At 41.3% G+C, this 25,647-nt stretch overlaps 2 protein-coding genes across 3 annotated transcripts in view; one reads left to right on the top strand and one right to left on the bottom strand.

Moving 5' to 3' along the window:
* Positions 1 to 351: 351 nt before the first annotated feature.
* Positions 352 to 8,711, bottom strand: wnt4b (wingless-type MMTV integration site family, member 4b). The gene is made up of 8 exons (XM_072679917.1): positions 8,552 to 8,711; positions 8,140 to 8,293; positions 6,984 to 7,068; positions 6,590 to 6,721; positions 5,840 to 5,982; positions 5,602 to 5,742; positions 3,399 to 3,561; positions 352 to 2,013 (listed from the first exon to the last, which is right to left on the bottom strand). Exons 1-8 carry the CDS (start codon positions 8,638 to 8,640, stop codon positions 1,844 to 1,846), a joined length of 1,077 nt encoding a protein of 358 aa, XP_072536018.1. The 5' UTR covers positions 8,641 to 8,711; the 3' UTR covers positions 352 to 1,843.
* A 12,931-nt stretch (positions 8,712 to 21,642) lies between these two features.
* chd4b (chromodomain helicase DNA binding protein 4b) overlaps positions 21,643 to 25,647 on the top strand; it is a 31,776-nt gene continuing 27,771 nt past the window's right edge. For both annotated transcript variants that reach the window (XM_072679918.1, XM_072679919.1), the window contains exons 1-4: positions 21,643 to 21,999; positions 22,632 to 22,707; positions 24,325 to 24,440; positions 25,140 to 25,415. In XM_072679918.1, coding sequence (XP_072536019.1) covers positions 22,650 to 22,707; positions 24,325 to 24,440; positions 25,140 to 25,415 — 450 coding nt within the window. In that variant the 5' untranslated portion in view covers positions 21,643 to 21,999; positions 22,632 to 22,649. The remainder of the gene's footprint in view (positions 22,000 to 22,631; positions 22,708 to 24,324; positions 24,441 to 25,139; positions 25,416 to 25,647) is intronic.

A 25,647-nucleotide genomic window follows, 5' to 3' on the forward strand; every position in this document is an offset into this window, starting at 1 on the left:
AACAGTAAATAACACCTGGGTTAACAGTAAATGTTTAAGATTTACTTCACCATTAAAATTTACTGCATTGGTACAGTGTGATTCTGTGCTCTGAAATGAGGAAAGTAGCTTTGACATCACTGTTAAGAAACCATTAGGATTAAAACCGCTGCCATATTGCAGGCCTCTTGACCTTTATGTGACCTCATATCTGGAGCTGACAGCGCAGAGCTGAGAGTGCGGGGCTGAGAGTACAGGGGTGCTGCTCTGCAGATAGACTCTTCTCCTTTATTTTATTATCATCATCATCATCATCAGTGGATGAATGTTTGTTAAGCAGTACACCACACACTGCACAGTGGAGTAGTTCAGCATTTGGTGTGTAAACCAGTTTATTTTGACCATGCAGTCAGAGAATATAGCAGCAAGAACAGAACCATGCAGCCAGCGTGCAGCAGGACAACAGACTGTGACGAGCACACATGCTAACAGGTACACAGAGTGATCAGGGATTTGCAGAGTTGCACACGGGCAGGAGATGAATTCAAATAAATAAGAGACGATAGACAATCAGTAATTCTGAGGAGGAATTATAAATACTGCTGATATGCAAAGCTCACTACTCTACATTTGTAACACTATTATGTACTAAAGGCCCATAAGGAAGTGTTATTCCAGGGTTAATTTCCGCCTTAAAGCTTTGTCTGATCAAGTTAGTTTTGTGTGTGTGTGTGTGTGTGTGCATGCATGAATCAGTTGGACGGTTTATTGTGAGCAAAACTGCTCTAAAAACAGGTTAAATTGACCATCATTTTTGTTGTTCATGAGTCTGCACAAAGGTAGGAGGACTGCAAGACAGAATGAACCCACAGAGCAGGGGGTTTGTGGTGTGTGTGTGTGTGTGTGTTTATCATTGTTTCATCATATAACTTTTATAATTCAATAATGGACATCAGGCAGACAGTCTGTTTGCAGTCAATCTGCAAATCTTCAGGCCAAAAGCAGAGTATTTCTGTATGGCATTTTGGCACCTTTTGGAAGGACCTGGATTTCTGCATGGAGCTCTGATAAAAACGTGATCTGATCTAAACGTTATCTAACTCACAATTATAGAAACACAGTCTAATTAACCAATAACACACATTTTATTGAGCAGGCTAGAAAAAGTAAGTGAACCATTGATGATGATGATGATGATGATGATGATGACCTGTAGGTTCTTTAGCAGCAGTCGCCTTCACCAAACGTTTCCTGTAGCTGCAAACAAGTCCGGCCCTAAACCCTATCGAGATGCTGTGGAATGACCTTGGAAAGGGGGCTGTGCATATGAGGCATCCCAGAAATATTGCTGAACTTAAAACACTTCTGATCCTAAATTTGTTTGGTGGAGGTGGTTGCTAATTTTCTACAGGTTATTAAATTCAGGGGTTCACTTACTTTTTCTAGCCTGCACTGTGGGTGTTTACTTATTGTGCTTAATAAAAGGCTTGAACAGTATAGCTGTGTGTGTTATTAGTTTAGTTAGATCGGATTTGTTTATAATTGTAACTTAAATAACAATCAGACCAGACTTTTTTTTTATTTTTAATTAGTAATTATTGCTGAAGTCCAGGTAATTACAATGTGTTCACTGTCATTTCCTTGCAACTGTACAACCCCCAAAACTGGCAATGGGAGACCCCTCTCAGTGGAAAAAGCTCTGTGGAAGTGTGTTTCTCTTAGTAGGGGCACATCTTGGGCTACAGCATTGCACAAGTGTTCTCCCAAACTGCTGTTTAGGAAGGGATTGACTGTATGTGGCAGAATGAGTGAATTAGCGAGGGGTGAGTGTGTGTGTGTGTGTGTGTGTGTGTGTGTTTGTGTGTCACTCTCTGCAGGTGTGAATGAGCACAGTGTTTTTGCACTGTTGGCACCGGACTGAGCAGCACCAAGAGAACTTGCAGGAGCAGCGCTGGATCACCTCTGCCCTTCCAGCCCGGAAACCTGGCCCACAGCACACCAGCTCACAGCCGTCCGGTGCCAGCCGCGATGTCCCTGTAGTGCAAGGAGGAAGAGATATTCAGTTCTGTTAGACTGCACAGCATAGCATAGCTCTGAGTTTAAAGTGGGTAGGTTCTGTTTACAAGAAGCTTGCTGAATCTGATTTGCTTGCTGTATTGCTGATAGGAACCAGGGGTTGCAGTGTGTGTACAGTAGAAATACGGCCTAGCCATTTACCTACTATCCAAACCCCCCAGCAAATCTGCATGTGTTTGTCTATGCAATGCTGATGATGGTGATGAATTGGTGGTACAGCAGAGAAAAGTTATCATTTGCCTTGCATGTATATCTTCGCCATGAATGTACACTCCAGGTCAAATGTTTTAGAACACCCCTCATTTTTTCAGTAGTCCACTGGCAGTGCTGCATGGTCCAGGCAAGCCTGCTTTTTGCATTTTGTTATCTTAGCAGTGATTTTCTTATGATCACTCCACCTGTCAAACCTGCAGCTCCAGGGCTTCTCTTCACATTTGAAACGGAGACTTGGTCCAGTGTACATACGTTTTGTTGCACAGTGTTGTCATGTGAGCTGCCTACCACACAAGCTGGTGTTTTCTCCGGTTTCCAGGATCCTTTTGATCCTTTTGTGCAATGTTGTCTATATACTGTGGTAAAGAGTGAATAACACAGTCTGTTCCAACACTGTTTAATACAGTGGTATTTTTTAAAGCTTACCTTTTTACCATTTGACGTAAATGCACTTAGTACCAGGTTATTCACTGGACTGCTTAAAGGTCAATAAAACCTTGAAAAATTGGGCATGCTCTTAAACGTTTGACTGGTAGTGTACATAAAAAAATACACTTTTGGGTAAAGCATCTGCTTAAAACTATCGTAAAACAGTGTTTCAGACATCTGACAGTGTATTTATACCCATTTCATGTCATAACTTTCTGATTCGCCCACCCAGCACTGTAAGACATTGAAAAGAATGTCAGTGCTGTTGGTTGAAACCACATCAAGTTTTTTGAGTAGTTAAAAAGGCATTTATATGAGGACTTTTCAGTATTCAACCACAATATGACGTAGCTTTAACAATCAGCTCTGGTGTTTTTCAGCTTCTTTTTAACGAGTATGGGTGGGTTAGCTTTTATAGGCATTAAACAGATGTCACAGACGTCTGGTTCCATTCAATACCACTGTGAACAATTCAGACTCAGTACGTTTCTCTACAATAGAGCATTTCTCCTCAAACTATTTTGATTTACTGTGTTCACTTTATATTGGTTTAGCTGTACAGCCATTTTGAGAAATTGTTGGAATTCCCCTTTAATAGAATAAAAGCTTAGTCCACAACTTTACAGTCATGTTCTATTAAACTGCTCTTTTTGGAGGTGACTTGATTACAGACTTAGGACAGACTTAGTTATCACTCTCACCGTTGCAGCGGCGGCCGGCTGTGCCTGGGATGCCATTTTCAGGGTCTAGGCGGCAGAAATCCGGAGAGGCGGACAAGTACACAAGGTCACGTGCAGCCGGCGGCTTAACCTGGGGATCCTTCGGCAGCAGAGCTGTGCGAGAGCCCACTCGTGTCAGACGAACCTGAGAAGGACCGGAAAGATGTATGATCTTTTGACCTTGTTGAATACTTTCAGTTAAGGACTGCTCATCCATTAGTGTACTCTAGCCATCCACGTATTAGAAACCCCTGTAGCTCAACCTTGCTGCTGTACAGTTAGAGACTGTAGATCATCTGCTGTTGCACAGTTGTGTGTTAGCCATCCATTAGCCCTTCATCAGTAGACAGTTTCTGACCACAGAGCTGCTCTAGGCTGGAAAATGGTACCTGCACCACACACCTACTATGCCAAGGTCACTGCTGTTTTGAGAATGACCCAATGATAAGTAGCTTAGAGGGTGACTAACAAATTGTGCATAACTGAAAATGAGCTACGGTCTGTAGTTGTGTGGCTAAATAGTGGACCTATAAGGTAAGTGGACCTCATTTAGTGACCAGAGAGTGAAAGCGTTTCATGGCAAATAACCAACAGGGTCGCAAGAAACATGTTGAAAAAAAAAAGCGCAAAATTATTGCCCATGAATTGAGGAAAATCAAGCATGAAGCTGCCAAGATGCCATTTGCCACCAGTTTTGCCATATTTCAGAGCTGCAATGTTACTGTAGTATCAAAAAGCACAAGGTGTGCGATAGTCAGGGACATGACCAAGGTAAGGAAGGCTGAAAAACGACCACCTTTGAGCAAGAAACATAAGATAAAACATCAAGACTGGGCCAAGAAATATCTTAATTATTATATCTTATTTTTCTAAGGTTTTATGGACTGATGAAATGCGAGTGACTCTTGATGGGCCAGATGGATGGGCCCGAGGCTGGATCAGTAAAGGGCAGAGAGCTCCACTCCGACTCAGACGCCAGCAAGGTGGAGGTGGGGTACTGGTATGGGCTGGTATCATCAAAGATGAACTTGTGGGATCTTTTCGGGTTGAGGATGGAGTGAAGCTCAACTCCCAGACTTACTGCCAGTTTCTGGAAGACACCTTCTTCAAGCAGTGGTACAGAAAGAATTCGGTATTGTTCAAGAAAAACAGGATTTTCATGCAGGACAATGCTCCATCACATGCATCCAAATACTCCACAGCGTGGCTGGCCAGTAAGGGTCTAAAAGAAGAAAAAATGATGACATGGCCCCCTTGTTCACTTGATCAGAACCCCATAGAGAACCTGTGGTCCCTCATGAAATGTGAGATCTACAGGGAGGGAAAACGGTACACCTCTCTGAACAGTGTCTGGGAGGCTGTGGTGTCTGCTGCACGCAATGTTGATCGTAAACAGATCAAGCAACTGACAGAATCTATGGATGGAAGGCTTTTGTGTGTCATCGTAAAGAAAGGTGGCTATATTGGTCACTGATTTGTTTTTGGTTTTGTTTTTGAATGTCAGAAATGTTTATTTCAAAATTTTGTTATATTGGTTTACCTGGTGAAAATAAACAAGTGAGATGGGTATATATTTGTTTTTTATTAAGTTCTCTAATAATTCTGCACAGTAATAGTTACCTGCACAAACAGATATTCTCCTAAGATAGCCAAATCTAAAAAAAAACCACTCCAACTTCCAAAAATATTAAGCTTTGATATTTATGAGTCTTTTGGGTTGATTAACAACATAGTTGTTCGATAATAAAAAGAATCCTCTCAAATACAACTTGTCTAATAATTCTGCACACACTGTATGGGTGGAGCATGTGTCGTTACTGGGCTTTCCAAATAAGCCCCATCCTAATCTTGGCCTCATGTGCACTGTATAACCCAAATGGGACCCATGTTTAACCCTTTCTGGTCCCTTCACTGACCCTGGTTTGGCATGCATATGTGGGACTAATGTGGAAACCATGGACAAAACGTTCTCAGTTGCCACCTTTACAGGCCCCGCATGAGCATCATATCTGAGTGGTTGATGAGTATGTGTGAGAAATTAGCAGCCATTATCTGTGTTAGACTGCTTCTAGAACTGTATCAGTTCTGGTACAGTGTGCTTCTTTAGGAGCTGACAGCACCGGTGATGAGATTGTTTGAGATGTAGGGATCACATAAGGTCACAGGTATTTGGTGGAGTATGTACCTCTGTGGCTCCATCAAAGCGCTCCTTCAGCACAGCACCAACCCGGCGAAAGGGGGGCATGACCTTCCAGCAGGTTCTGAGCTCACAGGAGCCTGACACACCATGGCACTTGCACTCAACCTGCATATTGTGGAGTATAGCCTGGAGGGAGGAGTGAGAGAGAAAGAAGGATGAATAGAACCGATGTGAAGTGTAGAGAGATATTCTTATGCCTAAATGTTTGGTTCTCTGCATGCACCTTGCGTCCTGCTTCGTTATTGTGGACGTTCATTAGTGGACGCCCTGACGACGTGCCTTTCGCACGCTCTGGCTCATCCACGAATGTCTGCGAGAAAGCCACGCCGTAGGACAGATTATCTGAACAGCCAGACCACTGGAACCCTGCAGAGACACGGTGAAACATTGTGACACAGTGGTGCTTTTTTTTTTTTGAGCTGATTGTTAGACCATGTTTTACTCAATACTCAGAAGGCCTCCTTTGACGTTAGCAGAATTTAGCAGAAGTAGTAGAAATCGTGAAAGTTGTGATGTGGGGTCTCTATGGACAACATCAACATCAGCCTTGGATGCCCACGACCCTGCCACCTGGTTGTCCTTGTTTGGGCTACTTTTGGTAGGTACTGACCTCTGCATACCAGGAACAATACCAACCATTAAAAATGGCTCAGATTCTTATGCTTGCCCATTTTACCTGCTTCCAACACATCATCCTTAAGAACTGACTGTTCACTTGCTGCCTAATATATGCATCCCACCTCTTGACAGATGACACATAAGAACATATTATTATTATTATTGTTGTTGTTGTTGTTGTTGTCATCGTCATTGAATAAAATTGATTTACTAGCATTAAATTATTCAGATTTTCCAGCCCAAATAATACAAAAGGGTGCTTTAAGGGTAAAGCTCTGGCAGCTCCAGCCAAAGGCTCGCTCACCTGCTTTCTCACATTAAACATAGAGGTATGTTTCCTATCTCTCTGACTCACCCTCGGGACTGACCCCTCTAACCTTTCGGTCACAGCCGCACCTCTCCAGCTCCCCCCGGCTGCAGCCTCGTGTCACTGCCACAGCCACCGCCGCGGAGGAGAGAGCGTGGACGAAGGCTGCCTCTCGCGTCCCTGTGCACAGAACAAACGACCCTCAGTGACACATGCAGTCAGTGTCACACACACACACACACATATACACTCAGAGCTGGTGGAGAATGCCTAATTTGGTCTTAGTTTAGTGACAAATTAAGCATGAACTAAGACCTGGTTTAGATTACTGTCACTGATGCTTCTGACAGAGGTTCAGTGTAAGAAATAACACAGATAATGTGAAAAACAGGAGTGGCTTTAGGTGGCATCTAGCCGGAACCAAAGACTGGAAAGTTCTGACCTTGGTTCATCACGCGGCCAAACACATTAATGCCACGAGGCGTAGTGGAGCAGTTCCAGCGGCGGTTCCTGAACTGGTGCTGACACTGCCAAGACAGACAAACAGGCAGAGAGAGGGTTGGATATAAGTAACACATAAAAAAGATTGTCAGAAGGAGTCTAATGAGTCCAGTCTTAAGTGTAAAACCAGATGTATAAGATGGGGTTTTCCTTTTTGCCATTTCCACAATGTAGACATCACAGCTATGAAATGGTATGAGGATGTTATGCAGGGAAAAAGGGGGAATTAAAAATGATCTATATTAGACTCTTAACCCCCTCTGATTGGATGCCGTTTAATACACTCAGCATTCTCTCCAGCATCTTCATTAAAAGCGTTCCAATGGACCTGACTTCTGTCTGACCAGACCTGACATATGTGGTACAGAAGCATATAACTGCTAAGTAAAATAACAGCATATCTTCAGCATATCATTATTATGAGATGTTATGTTGTAATGATAAAATGAACATTTTCTTAGTGTTAGAAAAAGATCATAGTTGTTTCAAGATTTTGTAAATAAAAAATGCTGTAAAAATGAGAAAACATCCTGTAATTGTGAGAATATATCTTTATATATTCTTTCTATATTTGCTGTAAAAATTACAGAACGTCTTGTAATTACATAACTGCTAATTTTTATTAAAGGCACCAGTGTCATAACTAGGCTTCCGAATAGGCTAGATCTTTTTTTTAAAAAGGACTCGACGAGTGGCGATTGGTTGAATGATGCCTAGTTTTAGTCAGTGTGAAATCTAAAACTCAGTAAACATTATTGGTAAGTATTTGAATACTGCTTAAATCTCTATGTTTATACAGACATTTAAAGACCTCAAGTACCTTAAGCATCACAGAAAGCTTCTGCATAAATAATAGCATTTGTATGACAAAATGTCTCATGTTTCACCAAGATACTTTCTTGTAATTACAAGATAGTCTGTGTCAATTATGACATAATGTCATTTTTTTTACATAATACCAACATTAACATGATATTTTCTCATAATAATGAGGTGTTTATTTCATAATAACAACATGAATAATAATATTTTACACAGCATTAACACCAGTCTTTTTCTTGTGATAGGAGCTCAGATATCTGTGATCGCTATCTCACCTCCTCGATGACCATCTCTGCAGCTTTTCTCACGGACTCCATCACCTCCCCCCGCGCCCGGCACACCCCCACCTGTCCTGCAGAAAGCCCCCTCAGACGCCCACATGGCCCGTCTCCCGATATCGGACGAGATCGTGGCAACCGGGCCAGAGAACTGCAGAGAGAGAGAGAGGTCAGTAGGTATGTTACCATGAAGATAAAAAACAGACAAGGGGACGAGGATTGAATAGGAGGAGGGGACAATGAACAAAGTACAAGAAAAAAAGCGGAGGCACGGGAGAGAGATGGAGTGTTTTAAAAGTTGAGTAATACAAAGAGGGAGGTGCAGAGGCTACGTGAGAAGGAGAAAGATGTCACCATCTTTTACAAGTTACAGCATTATAAACAGACACGTCCAGGCGTGCCAACTTACAGCCAGTTGGTCGCCATGGAGAGGTGGGTTGTCCATAGCAACAGCAGGAGGAGTCGTCCCGTGTGATTCACAGAGGAGACAGTTGGCATCAGACTGTCTGTCCTTCCTTCTGTCAGTCTGCGGGGTGGTCTGTGTATGTGGACAGAGGTGTGGAGGTTTCTTGTCCCCTCTCACTCTCTCAGCTTTGGCGTTGGGGATTGTCCCCTCATATCTGCTAAACAAGGCCAACATGTCTGAGCTGTAAAATGTGAACATGAACTTCGAGACTACACATATACTAAGTAGACATACACTCTTATAGGGTCTTATGAGGTCTATAGAACCTTCACCAATTTAGGTTCTTCACATTCAAATCTCCATTAAGTTTTGTTTATGGAACCAAAAGTGGTTCTTCTATGGCTTCACTCAAAGAACCATTTGAAGCTCCCTTATTTTTTTGAGTGTCAAATTGAGGAGCAGAAGTGATGAAGGGTGCCCTTAAGGGACTGAGGGGTTAAAATAGATGCACGTTTATTTTTAAAGGGCCCGTTTCCGTGCCTTGGCCTAGAATCATTCATCTGAGTGAAGTTCCTGGCACAGCCTTTACTGGACCCTCTCAGAAACATCATCAGCACCAAGAAATCAACATCAGTATCCACAAGGCTCAGACACATGATAAGTTATGATGCACTCTTTAAAATGAAGATGCGTCTTATGGTTCCTTGAGCGAACCACTTTTGGTTCCATAAAGAACAACCTTCACATTAAGTGATGTTATTAGACATTGCTCACAGGACCAGAGAACCATTGTAAAGGGTGTAGAGAAGATAACTGGCCCATTTACAGCAGTGTAAGATTCAGTAAAGATGAATAAGAGTCTTACCAGTCCAGACCGAGCACACTGATCATCCACTCAGAAATACATCCAGCAGGGTTGCTTTTTTCCCCAAAAATCAGTCCACGCAGATGTGTGTCCAGAAGAATCACAGTGTCTTAACCCCAGCTTGACCACTAGTCATCGTACTGGAGTTTGACTCATGGCTCTGTGTAAGAACTATGACTTTCTGCAGAGATTAGTGCTGATGTTTAACCAAGTAGGATATGAAGAGTGTACCTCTCTTTAGCACATCCCCAGTTCTAGTTATCTAACCGTTGCCTCTGATATCTATGTGAACTGAACACTTCAACACCCTGCAGACCTTATCACAAGTGTTCTTTCCTTAGAGAAGAAGAATATGCGTCCTGTCCAGAAAGAAATGGATATTTCAGCCCATTCTCCAGATAGTGGAAAGTCCAGTGGAGTCAGATAGCCTGAATGTAGATGGAGTGTTGGGAGAGGGGTTATAAAGGAGGCCAGAATGGAGGGACAGAGGGAGGGATGGAGGGATGGGGACAGGGGAGGGGTAACGGGTCAGATTGTAGTACATTAAGAGTGACATAGAGAGATGGCCTCATTATCACTGTTAGTGGAGGGCACAGTGTGTGACCTCACCTTAGAGAAGTTATTGTTTTGCTCAGACCAGGCTTCCACTTCTTCTGATTACACTACTTCTGAACACACTTGTTACTTATTTACTTATTTAATAAAAAAAGTGATACTCATAGCAAGCAATACATATTTTAAAAACAGTGTATGTATATATATATAATTCAGAGCACTGCTGTGAGGATTCAATGACAAGAGTGTTATTGAGGTTAGAATGTTGGATTATCATCACCCCACCTCATCCCCAACTCCCCAAGTTATCCCAAAATTATTGATTGGGCCTACGCCTGCCTTATGCCAATAGCTTCATGGTTATCTGCTCCAGAGAGTCATTTATATATATATATATATATATATATATATGAAAATAATATAAATATAAATATATGTGTGTGTGTGTGTGTGTGTGTGTGTGTGTGTGTGTGTGTGTGTGTGTGTGTGTGTGTGTTTGTGTGTGTGTTTGAATTATTTTTGTGTCTGGCTTGTTTCAGCCAGAGCTGCTTTTTGGGTGAGGCACAGTACAGTGCAGTTAATCAGCACAGAGGTTATTTACACATATACAGTCCTGTGCACATTTTTGGACACCCTTAATAAATGTTTATTTGCTTAATTCAACATATTGCACAAATAAATCAATAAATTGAATAAATAAAAATAAAACACTAAAGGTAACTAACTAAAAAAAGGAATGGAGTGCATTATGTATCATTGTTACCAATATTTTCAATTCAGGCAATAAATAGGAGGTGATCCAAAATGTGCACAAAATGCTACAATGTGTCATATAAGAATGTACAAGAAGTGTATTTCCATATACCCTACAGGTTTATTTCATGATATTTCTTCGATTAGAGCTGTTCTCCAGTGATGTGTGACCACGCTACTAATAGAATTCAGACTCACAGATCTTTTGTTCCAAAGATTGTTCTCTTAGGTTCTGCCGGTGTTCTCAGGGTACTTTGTGACCATTATCCTTACATTACATTTCGGTCTAGTGTCACCGTTCTCTGTGAAACCAAACTTGCAGGGTACCACACACAACCATTCACTCACACATTCACACCTAGGGGCATTTTAGCACATTCAGCAGCCATGGGCTCCTCTAAGCAGTTGTCTGAAATAAATCATGGCCGCAAAGCCATTTCCTCAGTTCCTAATGTAATTAAGAAACAGCATAGCAGGAACAGTGGAGATGAAGTTGGAAGACCAAGAAAACGCTCTGAGAAAGCCACCTGTAGGCTGGCTAGAAAGGTCAATCAAAACTCCTTTACCAGACATGAAATGGTGGTTTCACTGTGGCTGTGAAAGAGTCATCAGACTAAACACTTTCCCGCAATCAACGCCAGAAATGTATCTCAAAGAAAGATCTAAACAAGCCTTGTGCATTTTGAAAGTGCTGAGGATTGATGAAGATAAAGCAGAATTAGTAAAAAAAAAAGGTAGCAGAAGGTCATGAAAATAACTTATCTCCAACTATAAAGCACAGAGGTGGATCAGACATGCTTTGGGCTTGTGTTGCAGCCAGAGCCATAACAAACATTTCACTGGTAAAGAAAGAATGAATTTGATTAACAGCAGGATAATGATCCAAAACACACCTTAAAATCCAAATGGACTACCTTAAGAAGCTTAAGATGAAGGTTTTCCCATGGCCCTCAACATTTCCCAATCTAGGCATTATTAAAAGAACCTCTGGATAGACAGACCTCAGTGCATGCAAGAAGGTCCAAGATTCTTACCGAATTCATAAACTCTGGCTATGCAGGCTTTGGGCTTTTTTTTATTTAGGTATTTTGAAATTGTAAAAGCTGCAAATACATAATTTATACATATACATACATATATACATACATAAACCCTTCATTTATTGGTTAGAACCTCATATCACACACTTCTGCAGCGCTATTCTGTTGGGGGGGGGGGGGGCGTATCTGTGTGTCTGTGTTTGGTGGTGAAAGAGTGGGCAGTCCAAACAGACTTCAGTACTTAGTTACAGTACATGTAGCTACAACTTTCCCTGTGTGTGTGTGTGTGTGTGTGTGTGTGTGCGTGTGTGGATGCATGTTTGTCACCTAGTGTCAGCAAAGGCTACGTCAGAAAATGTCGCCCTTAAATCCTGCAGCCCTCACAAAACGGCTGTGCGTAAAAAAGCCAGCAGAGTGCAAGAGTGTGAGAAAGAAATACGGGCCTCCTCAATAAATCACCTGGTGGATACAATGCAGGAGAGGAAGGGCAGCGCAGCCACGGCCCAGAACCCACCCTAGTGAACACGCCTTACCTAATGTTTAATTTTCCCAAACTTTGTTGCTCGTTTTACGAGTGTCCCCCTCCTCCTTTACCCCTCTCCTCCCTGCTCCCTCATCCTTTACCCCTCTGCATTGTCTTAAAAGAAGGGATGACATTTAGACAAGAGGGGAACTGCAGTGGCAACAAATATTGGAACTGGGGAAAATAAATCACCTCTCAGATGAGGGGGAGGTTGGTGGGACCCTGACACTAAAGGTTTCAATAGAACATTTAAAATAAGGTATTTGGATGATTTGTCATCTTTGTTTTTGTATCATTTTGGGATAGAGAACACTTAACCTCTTGTATGGTTGTTGTTTGTGGAAACCCGTAACCATAACTGTTAAGAGACAGTGGAAGGGAAGGTTGTATAGTATGTGTGTGTGTTTGTGTATTATGATTATCAAAATGACTTCAAATCAAATCAAATTTCTGTGTTAAACCATATACTTGCCCTCAATGGCAGTGTTCAAAATTACACTCTATTAGAGAACTAGTGCACTTTATTAAGCATTAGCCATTGTGTAGTGTTATATTTTTGGTTATTCCATTCACCGGTCAGTTCACTATATAGCAAACAGTATAAAATGACAAGTTACAGAGCTAACAAGTAAAAGTAAAATGTAAATACTAGCTACAATATTTCAAACTTTTAGCCATTCTTACACATGAAGAGGAATTCCAGAAATTCCAAAACAGCAGGGGAAGGCTATGAAGATAGTAAAGCATTTTCAGGCAGCTGGTTCCTCAGTAAATAATGTACTAGTAATTACGAAATTACATTTAACAAGAACACTGGGGGTCAAGCTGAGGTCTAGAAGCAAACGTTCAGAGAGAACTGTTCGTAGGATTGCTATAAAAGCAAATCAAAGCAAAATCATAGGACCTGCAGACTGGTGAATTTAAAATAATTGCTGGTGTGCCTGGGATCATTGTCCTGTTGCATGATCCAATTACAGAGAAGCTTTAGCTATTGGATAGATGGCCTCATATTTGGTGTTCAGAGAAGTTCATGGTCGACTCAATGACTACCAGGTATCCAGGTTCTGTGGCTGCAAAAGAAGCACAAATCATCTCCCCTCCACCACTGTGCTTGACAGTTGGTATGAGGTGTTTGTGCTGATATGCTGTGTTGGGTTTTTGCCAAACATAGCACTGTGCAGTATGGCCAAACATCTCCACTTTGGAAATGTCTGTCCAAAACACATTGTTACAGATGTCTTGTGGTTCAGTGCAAACTTAAGCCATGCTGTCATGTTCTTTTAAAAAAAAGAAGAATATTTTTTTCTGGCAACCCTTCCAGACAAGCCACTCCACAGGCTTACTAAGGGCTGCAGAGTCTAAGATGTAGCTTTTGGGTTTTCTGCAGTTTCTCTGAGCATTGCACAATCTGAACGCTCCAGACCTGCTAATAATCAATTAATCAAGAGCATTACTTTCCATCTTAATTCCTATGGAAGCAGTAAGGGTGTACTTTATTCACACGCTGCTTCTGCATTTCGGCCTAGTTTTTTACATGATTAATGGCACAGTGGAATTTGTCACATATTGCTTATTTGAGGTTATATTTACCTAATTTTAGTGTTATTTTATTATGTCCAGCCCTGCACATACATGCCTCCACCATGAATATTCTTTAATCATTTAAAGCCAAACCCTTAATTTAAAAACTTGTAAACCGATGTAATGGCAATGAGGCAACAAATCTCTTACCATTTTATGTAACAGCTGTTTGTGTTTGTGAGGCTTTAAATGCTTCAGACGTCTGGTTCCTATCACTTTTGAGAGCAATTGTCAAAAAGTCTCTGAAACAGAACATTTCACATCAAGACAAACATTGTGGGAAAGCTTTGACAAATTAGTGAAATTAGGCTTTAATACTGATCAGCCCCAGCAGGCCCTGCAGAAACTACAGTAGAATTAGTTCTGCTGAGTGTTTATATACTAGATATGACAAGTTTGTGGACACACAGTTTTTTAACAACTTGTTTATGATAAAAATAGCAGGTTGTTTTGTTATCTTAACATCCATCCATCTCCCTCTTCTCATGTGCTTTTTCTCAGTTAGGGCTGCACTGAATCTGGAGCACACCCGGAATCACTGGGCACAAGTTAGGAATACCCCCTGGACAGGACGCCAGTCCATCGCAGGGCACCACATACACCCACACCCACAGATGCTTTACCCCTTAACACTCCAAGGCTTATTACAGGCTTATTAAGGTGTATTATTCAGTAACTACAGGGACTTCAGGACAATGTATCATGCCATAGAAGAACCACTTTTGGACCCATAAAAACGTTTGTGATAGAGATGGGTGAATGTGAGGAACCTTTATGCTGGTAAAAAAAAATTATAAAGAATTGTTCCTAAACTTTTGACGGGTACTATAGACATTTATCTGTCAGTATAGTCTCTTTAGCTCCTCCTCCAGCTGTGAAAATGATAAACATCTGCACTTTCCTCCGCTGCTTTTATCGAGCCTCTTCACCTCTCCCACTCTTTTCCTTTCCCTTTGTCACTCCCTATCTATCTCCCTTCTCCTCTCCAACCTCTCTTTGTGTCCCAACATCCTTCCCAGTGACGTCTTCCTCTGTCTCCCCCGGCGACACCATGGCGATGTGTGGCCCAGTGTCATGTCCGGCGCCTCTGGTCTCCTCCCCCCCTCTGTCATCAGCCCCTCTCTCGTAAATAACACCCCTCACACCCCGTGGTTTTACACCCAATGCCCCTGAACCCGTTTTACACGCCAACAGAACACTAATTGTTGCTAATTGCCGTAGGTTTTGTTTGTCTTGGCTTCTGGTGAGTTTGTGTGTGAAGCATTTGTCGTCACTGTACATAGTATTTGTTTAACCCTTAAACAGGCTTACTATCAAGTAATCTCAATGAATTACAACGGGACTAATATGTAATGTATGTATCATCTCTATGAGAGTGAGTGGGAATGAATGTAAGAACCAACAGATTGCAGCAGGTCTGATTTCTCAGACTTTCTGAATAATTCAGTGGTTCAGATGTAGACAAAGTCATTGTTTGGGGTGAAATGGGTCGTTGGAGAGAGAGATGTACAAAATTTAATTTGTTTATAGTGGTGGTAAATTGAACCAGGGGTTGTGATATTTACAAGGCAAATACAGACATTTAAGTTGCTATTCAAAATGACTGGTGACCAGTTAAAATGACACTGTATTTATATTTGTGAAGGATAAAATAACAGTAGAGTTTTCTTTGAACACTACTTTGCTATACATAGCTTTGCCAGTCCCATGCAAGAGCCAGATGCCACATGTTTTGTTGGTTTCTAAAGTGTAAAAAAAAAAGGTACTTACTTTTTTATTTGCTTCATTTAACATTATAATAAAATAGTGTGGCAGACACAAATATGTTTTTAAATAGCTTTAGCAATTAAATAAATAAACATTATGTTCTAAATGAAGGAAAATACCATATTACAGTTTGTTTTCTGTAGAGGATTTGTATTATTTTAACTTGGAAAATCTCCTAAACATATATGGTCATTGGGACATGATTGTCTTATCTTTTGCGTATGACTAAAAAACTCTATAAATGCGATTTAGGCCAAAAGTTTATCTCATAAAAACAGTGGCTCAGGTATCAGACAGTGTATTTGTAACTGTTGCATATTGCTTTGTGGTGTCACTTTTTTATAAGTTTCATTAAAAGTGGTTCCCATCACCATCGCTGTGAACAGTTCTGTGAAATATGAGCATTTCCCATCAAATCATTGGCAAAGTTTGCAAATGCAAGCCTTTGGTTACACAGTAGCTCACAGCACACAGTCAACAGTAACAGCCAGTAAACATGGAGGTCTATGGAGGTCCAGCAATACTATTTTATTTTTCGATATAATAGCATTCTTCTTGTAATCTCAACAAAACAACTTGTTTTGTCAGGATGACAAAGTTGTTTTCTTAAGATCACAATTCATTTCTCTCGCAATGCTAAAGTTATATTAGCTTTTTTAAGAAAAATAAGTCCTGATCTCAAGAAAACAACTTTGTTAGCCTGACAAATCAACTTACTGGGATCATAGGACCATGAGATAACTGTACAGAAAAATAGAATGAACTCATGGCCTTTCTGGATTCCTCCATTCCACACTTGGTCTAACATAGACTTCCCTCTACATGACTTTGTTTACATCTTGATCATTTAATGCTATGGAGTCACCCCTAAAGGACATGCTTTTCTGGAAAAGCTGAGAGTGAAAGTAAAAGAATGATTACGCACTTCACCAGAGTTACATACTGCGGTTATCAGCCCGCCGAGCCCTGAGTACCAACGAGAGCGTTGCGTTAGTCTCTGCTCTTGAGTGGAAAGCTCTGCAGAAGGTGGTGCGAACAGCGCAGCACATCATCGGGGTTCAGCTTCTAAATCTTCTGGATTTATACACTAGCCGCTGCCTGGGAAAGTCCAGGAGGACAGTTAAGGAATCCACCCACCCAAGCCACTGCCTCGTTTCACAGAGGTACAGAAGCATGAGGAACAGAATCAGCCAGTTTTGAGACAGCTTCTACCCCCCAAGCCATCAGGTTGCTGAACAGCCAAATGTACAGTCTATCAGTGCAGTTTATCACAAAGCTATCTCATCACACAAGATATCTCATCACACCTCTACCCCACACAAACACTTTCACTTTCTAACTAGAACTGTCACCACTGCTCAGTCACACTGCACTATACTTCTCCCACCACGCACTACACTTGATTGCACATCTTATTCAGTGTCTATATGTAAGTAGTAGTGTAACACAGCATTTCACAGCTTATATATTAAACCTGTACCTTTTAAACAGTGCAATGATGTATGTATAGTGTGTGTATAGTTAATTTTACAGTTAATATTTATTGTGTTTTCTATTTTGTATATATTTGTGTTTTTACTACTATGGGGGACTATGCACCTAGGTTTTTACTCACCTTTACACCTATGTAAATGTGTTCTGAAAATAAAGCTGATACTTTAAGGTAAAAATGCTACATAGTGCTTCTTTAATTATGCAGATATTTGGCAAAATTGTCAGAATTCATATTCAAATTGATGGCATTTTAGTAGCATATTACTTAATAAGATCTGACATTCTAGAGGTTAACATACAGTATGGACGTATTAACATACCTACACACTATACTGGTCTACCAGTATCACTACATTTGCTAAATAGACTGGAATTCACCTCTGCTTCTATAAGAGGCTTTCATTCTTCACTTATTTAAAATGAATCAACCAGGCCGTGCACTGCAAGCAGGGATTCCTGGAGCAATATAGGCTGCAGTGAGCGACTGCTGTGAAACAAAGGAACGAATGTCTTTTATAACTGCATCCTCACTCTCCACAAGGATGCTGCACGCTCATTATTTCTGGACATCTCACTGACCTCGCACTGAAATGCCAGGATTGTAGTGGACATCCAAGAGGAATATTATAGGATAGAAATGCAATCCTTCCCATCCAGCTCCTCCTGCTCCTGACATTGAGACAAAGCTTATCGTTAGTGGCAAGGACAAGAGGAGCATCACACTGTTTCTAAGCAGGACTTCCTTAGTCAGCTGGAGAGCCAGTGCTGTAGATCCTCAGAAAAACACTCACTCTCATTGTATGCTTGGGTTACATCTTACCACTGGGTGTCCTCATTCTCCCTGTGGTAGATGATACTGCGTGTCTCCTTTGTGGGGACAAAAAACACATGGACACAGTGGACATTTAGCTTTTTGCATTTAGCAATTTCAGAGAAGCAATGAGCAACTGCCAATTTTCCAGAGAAGAAAGTCAATGCCGATATTTTGGCTTCTAAGGTCAATGTGTAGCACAGCAGCAATTAGCTGCAGACACACAAAAGGACATGGCAATACCCAACAAAGACAGAATTACAGGTTGCCTTGCGTGTGTCAGTGTGTCTGTATATGTGTGTAAGGTAAAGTAGGTTATGAGTTAGTGAGTTCGGCACCTTGTCTTGCTCTTGACTCTCTGCTACCTCTGGAGGTAGTGAAACAGATTGGAAGAGTCTGGCATGCAGAGAGTATTATGGGATGTGGTGTGTGTGAGGGGGGGGGGGGATACAGCATGACACCACCTCCCTAACTCTAGCCCTGATTGGTGTCCAACACCCAACTGCCCCCACCCCCAAGTCTCCATGGTGACTGATCTCTTCTGAGAGGAAGACTAGTGTGTGTGTGTGTGTGTGTGTGTGTGTGTGTGTGTGTGTGTGTGTGTGTGTGTGTGTGTGTGAGAGAGAGTGTGTGTCGGTGGGATGTAGGTATGCACCTTTAATTGCAGTTGCATGTTGACTGGTGGAGCGACGGAGAAGGAAAGCATGGTGAAGGAGAATCACACTCTGCTGTAGGTGCAGTGGATTCAGCAATGTAAGAAGGCCAAAAGATATAATCATCAATCCCATAATCTAGCATTTCTAATCACTCATCTATAATATAACCCATAATGTACAGCTCATAACCTAAAAACTCCATAATTTATTCTCATAATCCTTTGTAGAAAATCTATAACACATTAAGTGTAGCCCAATAATTCAGAATACATAATCTATTATATAATAATATCTAATAGTAAGTAAGAAATCATTTATATTTCATGACTTGAAATCCATAATGCACAACTTATAATTTAGCATCCGATACATAATCTATATTATGAAATCTATAACCATAAACTATAGCCCATAATCTAAAATATGTCTATACAAAATTAAAAATATCTAATACATAATAGTAATCTAATAGTAATCCATAACTCATATTTCACAACCTATATACTGATATGCAATTAATAATTTAGCATCCATTAATACTCCATTGTCTCAATTTTATACTGCAGTTATTATTCCATTATAGTATTGTAACCTAGTTTGCACCTTAATAACCCAGCCTTAATGCACACATTTGCACATGTACATGCACAAAACTGTATGTTTTTGTATTTATTGTATTTACTGTCTTTTGTACTAATTGTATGTGCACCCTGTCTTGTCTAATGTCCTTGCACTATTGTACCACATGCTTACCCATTGTTGCACTGAAGACTTGGGACTAACAGTGTTTAACTGTACTGTAGAACCCTGTGTTAGTATAATGACAATAAAGTTAAACTGAATTGAACTGAAACCCATAAACCATAAACTATAGCTCCTAATCCATAAAACATCATCTATTATATAATAGTAATCTAATAGTAATACAGAACTAATCATTTATACTTTACAACCTGTAATCCATGATGCACAATCAATAATGCATAATCTAATAACAAATCATTCAGAATATAGAAGGCATAATCCATGACCAGTGATACACAGTGCATCACTCATAATATTTTGGTATCATTTTGTAATTTTATTGAATTGCCTATTTTGTGGAGTCCCACATGGTTAAATTATAAGGCCTATGAAATGATGCTCTGAAGTTCTTCTAGACAGACAGGCTCAGATACCGGCAAGGTGTCATTTCAATAAATACTGATACTTATACTACACATTATGAGCTGCTGTCTGAGTTATAACCTGTTTCAGTAATGAGAAAGATTCACTTTATGGTATCAGTGAAATGTAATCTTGGAGATTTAGCCCGGTATGAGCAGATGTAAAACACATCCTGTCCTTGTTCCGGAGACTTCACTGTGGGCCTGTAATAAAACTATAAAACACAGTTTATACAAGGTTTATCCCACATTACAGCTGCTATGGTCTAGGAAATACGACTTTAAGGCTTTGCCACCAGACTCTGATTCTCTTTTTTGGTTATAACACACACACACACACACACATATATATATATATATATATATATATATTATACCTACTCGGTAGGATTCAACAATCTAATTAGCAGATTAAGTGACAGCAGTACAATGCATAAAATCATCAAGATATGGACTAGCAGCCAAGAACAGAAGGGTGAGGCTGCACTGGCCTTAAAAAATGTTTGATGAGTTTCGCTTTTGCCTGTTAATACCAATCAATCATGGCTTAAATGCCACAGTCTATTTGAGTATTATTGCTGACCATGTTCATCCCCTCATTGCCACAATTTACCCATCTTCTAACGGCTACTTTTAGGATGATAATGCCCTTCAGTGGCCCTCCCCATCACCAGATCTGAATCCAACAGAACACCTTTGGGATCTGATATAACGGGAAATTTGTGGCATGAAAGTGCATCATGTCAATATTGACCATTAATTTAAAGGAATGTATCCATGCTATGAAGATTTGAGGCTGTTTTGAGGTGAGAAAGTTGTCGTGTTGTCTCTAATGCACTCTTGTTCTGCACATTAATCGCACTATGTTGTGTTGTTGGGCCTTAAGCCAAGCTGTCAGCTGCTGCGTAAGACATACTGTGTGTTGTGGTCGGTATTATACTGCAATACACCATATGTAGTCTATGCCTTTCAGACTTGTGTTTACAGGAGCTCGAACCACAGGCTGTGTGTGTATGTCACCCTGAGGCCCTGGAGAAAAGTTGCTTAGTTCCACTGTATACATGTCCATGGTTGGGAGACTCTGTTCTGTACCGGTTGCTCTGTTACCCCACACTCTCTTGCCACAAGGATAAGCTGGTCATGCCCCTCGTAAGGCTCTAAACGTTGTGTCCAGTAGTTTGGCCACAGACAGCACTCATTGTGGGAGCCCTAATAACAATAATCTAGCTGCACAGTGTCCGTGCTGGAGTTCATCTCTGGCTGTTGTCTCATGCTACCCCACTCACCTGCCCCGAAGACAAGCTGCTTATGCCCTTCTTGGGGTAATTAGTCTCTAACCCCCACCCTGAGAGCAGCACTCTAGTGCTGAAAGCCCTTTGCACTGCAGACCTGCTGGCTGAGCGGTGCATTTCTTGACCAGTCGGCGGGGCAGCAGGGCATTTCGCTGCTAGTAGGGTCCAACAGAAGCAGCCAGGTGGACTAACCGCCACCACAGACTATTATGGTCTGTCGCTAGCGGCCTGGAGTTTCCCTGGAGACCATGTGACTGGTGTTTTTCAGCCCCCCCCCCCACCCCCCACTCTCTCTTCCTCCCACCTCTCTTTTAGGAGTTGTGTTTATTATGGGATGTCAGCGCGGCCTGCATGACTATTATGGGATGGCAGGGAGAGAGGGTGGGGGGGCTGTTTCCATAGTAACTTGGTTGCTATGGGGGCAGGGACAGAGGAAGGGAGGAGTGTGTGAGTAGAGTGTGTGTGTGTCTATGTGTGGGGAGAGTGACTATTATGGTCTGTATGTTGCTGAGTGTTGTGCTGAGTGTGTGAGTGACTGTGTGTGTGTGTGTGTGTGTGTGTGTGTGTTGGGTGGTGGTGGTGGGGGGGGGGGGTGAGTGCTCAGGATTATTATGGGATGTCTACCCCCTGATCTCTTTGTGTATGAGGATGTTAGCTTGTGGTCACTGACGACGCTGGAGGAAGGGACCGGGGGCAGAGTGGACGACGGCTGCAGAGCTTAGGAACATTTAATACCTGTTTGTTTTTTTCGAAAGTTTACTATCTGACCACCACGTCTGACAACTACATTCCCACCTTAAACAATCCCACAGAAGCGGGTGTGTGTGTGAGTGTGTGTGTGCGCTCTGGACCTCCGACTGACCTGTGAGTAAGTTCGCTAGCCAGCTGCCTGCACACCCCGAACTGGGTCCGGCTTCCCAGTTTATAAACCACGAACATCTGAAATAGGTAACTTGTGACTGTTTGCTTCACGTCAAACGCACACGCACACACATTTATATACACACACACTCACACACAGCCCCCGGTGTGTCACAGCACATAGTTCGCACTGGCAACATTTAACCCTTGCTTGCTGGTTGACTAGACAGACTTTCCTTCCAGTCCGCTCGGTTTCGTCCTCGGCGTGTGGAGTTACATGTGTTTTCATTTCGAGCGGATTAACATTGGAAATCTCGGGATCTGTTAGCCGTAGCAGTGGCTACTTGATTGACAGCTCAGTTAGCTTTAGCCTTAGCCTTAGCTTTGACGTTAGCTACTGTCCCCTTCTGCTGTACGAGGAAACTTAGCTAGCTATAGCGATAAACCTGACGTTCAGCCTTGGTGTCTTAGAGTTAGTTAGCTAGCTAGCTAGTTAGCTAACCTGCTGGCTCAATCCGCCGTCAGTGACTAAAGTGTGTGTGTGTGTGTGTGTAGCACAGCGGTCGCAGAGCGAGCATGTTGGGTTTGTTTTTGTTGTTGAATGAGAAGCCCAACTTCACCCCGGCCGCATGAAGAGCTCCACTGCATTAAAACATGGACCGCACAGCTAGCTAAAGGCTGCGTTTTACTGACCGTTGCTATTAAACGTGTGTTTTCAGATGTGTTTGTGAAGCGCGATGTCTGGAAGTGAGGAGGACAGCAGGGGGGGTTTGGGACGCCACACTGCGGGACTCGGTGAGTTTCACAGGAGCTACAGCTGTAGCCAACAGGGGCAGGGCTGTCATCAACAACAAGCATCACAGCAGTGAACAGTGTTGAGTAACCTGTCGATAAGCTGTCAATAGTCTATTTCACTATGAGATGACCGTTATCAATACATGTCAAGTTCAATGATTTAACCGTGTACATGTAATCTATCAGTAATGTTAACCCCATTAACTTAATCCGGTTGGTTAACCCGTTAACCAAGTAAACCAGCTCGTTTAACCTTGTGAACGTAATCCAGATAGTGTAATTCTGTTCATTTAAATAAAACCAACTAACTTAACCTAATGAATATAATCCAGTTCGATAAACCCTTTACCTTAGACTAAATCAGCTAATTTAACTTTGTGATCATAATCTTAACTAGGTTCATTTAAATTAAACCAGCTAATTGAACCCCCTGAATCAAATCCAGCTATAATTTAACCTTATTCTTTTGGATTAAACCTAATAATGTAACCCTTTAGATGTCCTACTGGTTCAATCCTGTTAACTTCAATTAAACCAGCTAATTGAACCCCCTGAATCAAATCCAGCTATAATTTAACCTTATTCTTTTGGATTAAACCTAATAATGTAACCCTTTAGATGTCCTACTGGTTCAATCCTGTTAACTTCAATTAAACCAGCTAATTTAACCCTTTGAATGTAATCCAGCTAGTTTAACACTGTGAAATTGATACAGCCTAATTGAAACCTATAAATGTAGTCCAGCTAGTTTAACCATGTTAACTTGAATTAAAACAGCTCATTTAAGACCCTGAACATAATCCAGATAGATTCAATTAAGACACCTCATTTCAGCCTATGAATGTAATCCAGGTAGATTAAACCTAGTAAGCACAATTAAACCAGCTAATTTAACACCCTGAACGTAATTCAGATAGTTTAACCATGTTCATTTAAATTTAACAAAATAATTTACTCCTGTGAATGTAATCCAGCTAGTTTAACTTAAACTTTAAATTAAACCACGTAATTTACACAGATTAATGTAATCCAGGTTGTTTAAACCTAGTATGCACAATTAAACCAGCCAACTTAACCCCCTTACCATAATCTAGCTAGTTTAAAACTGGTAAGCATAATTAAACCAGGTAATTTAACCCCCTGAATGTCATTCAGTTAGTTTAACCAGTTAAATTTAACGAGATAACTTAACCCTGTGAATGTAATCAAGCTAGATTAACCCTGTTAATTTAAATTAAACTAGCTAATTACACTCTGTAAATGCGGTCCAGCTAGATTAAACCTGGTAAGCACAATTAAACCAGCCAACTTAACCCCCGGAACATATTTCAGCTAGTTTAACCATGTTAATTTAAATTTAACAAGATAATTTAACTCTGTGATGTAATCCAGCTAGATTAACCCTGTTAAACTGAACCAAATAATGTAATCCTAAGAATGCAATCCAGCTAGTTTAACCCTGTTAAACTTGTACACCAAATATTGAAGAACTTTTTCTAAAGGCTGCTCTGTAACTGAACATTGTAATCAGGTAGCATACCGGTCACCATTGCTCTTATTTCCTTACTTTTAAACATAAAATCTCTTCCTTCCCTCGACTGCCAATTTGACTGGTAGATGAAGCAGCAGAGGATCCCATGCCGGAGGTGGAAACCCTCAAGTCCAAGAAGAAGAAGAAACCTAAGAAAAGTAGAGAGAGCAGGAGCAGCAAACGACAGAAAACACTCAGAGAGGTAGCACACACCCCCAGTCTCCACATCCACCTCCTCCTGGACCTTACCTATTGACCTTTGCGCTGCCTATTCATGCCAAGCCACAGGGCTTGTCACTAGAGAAATACACACAGAGTAGTAAGCCTTTGGGAGCAGAGAAGCAGGAATCAAATCACCCTAAACCAAAATAATAGTCTGAGTAAGAAATAGTCTAAGTAAGATTTTATGTTAGACATTAGCATATCCAAATTCATCAGCATATTGGCAAATTCAGTGTTGTTTCCCAATCTGCCAAATAAGTGTCTTAGCTAAACTAATACTGCACAGCTCAGCATCACAGTGTTTAAACTGGAAACCCAGCATTACATGATCAATTTCCCATTGATTTGATTTTTAAGTTTTTCCCCAGTATTCTCTATAGTTGTCCTGACCTAATAACAGCTGCCATGAAAGAACACATTTGTATGGTTAGCATGGATCATCAGCTCATCACCATCTACTCCGAACACACTCCACACTGTCATAAACCCTTGTTGTCCACTCAGATTGTAAAATAATGTCAGTCTCTATGTTCATATGTTCAGAAATGCATTTGTTTCAGAATCAAACTGTATTTTTTAGCACTCAGTAATGAGTAATTAGGGTTATAAAGCCAGACTGTGCAGCCAAAGTAGCCTCTGGTTTTCACCCTGCTCTCCACCCACACTGGCCACTCTGCAGGAAGTGCCTGTGAGCTCCCCTGAAGCGCTAGAGGCTCTGCGGTTGGTGGAGGAGGAGGAGGAGGAAGAGGAAGAGCGGGCTGTGCGCTCTGAGAGCGAGGGCAGCGACTACGCCCCCAGCAAGAAGAAGAAGAAGAGGTCGAGCTCGTCCAAGGAGCGTAAGAAAGGTGGAGCGGGCGGAGAAAAGACTGGAGGCAGTTCAGCTGGTGGGAAAAACAAACGGAAGGACCCAGAACCAGGGGAGGAAGAGGATGATGACGATGATGATCTTGGGCAGGTGAGGAGGGTAGTAGATTATGGATAGACATTTTATCTGTTTTTGCTATTTGAATATTCATAATTTATAATAGTAGTTTTTGAGAATTGCAGCATGAAAGTACTTTATATTAGACTCAGTCTAAAAAGCCAGAACAGAATTGATGTGACTTTTACATCAATTATCAGTTAAAATGTATTGTTGACCAAACTGAGATGCAGAAGTGAATATGTACGTTAGGAGAACATTTGAG

Source organism: Salminus brasiliensis, chromosome 5, assembly GCF_030463535.1.
Source record: "Salminus brasiliensis chromosome 5, fSalBra1.hap2, whole genome shotgun sequence".
NCBI lineage: Eukaryota > Metazoa > Chordata > Actinopteri > Characiformes > Bryconidae > Salminus > Salminus brasiliensis.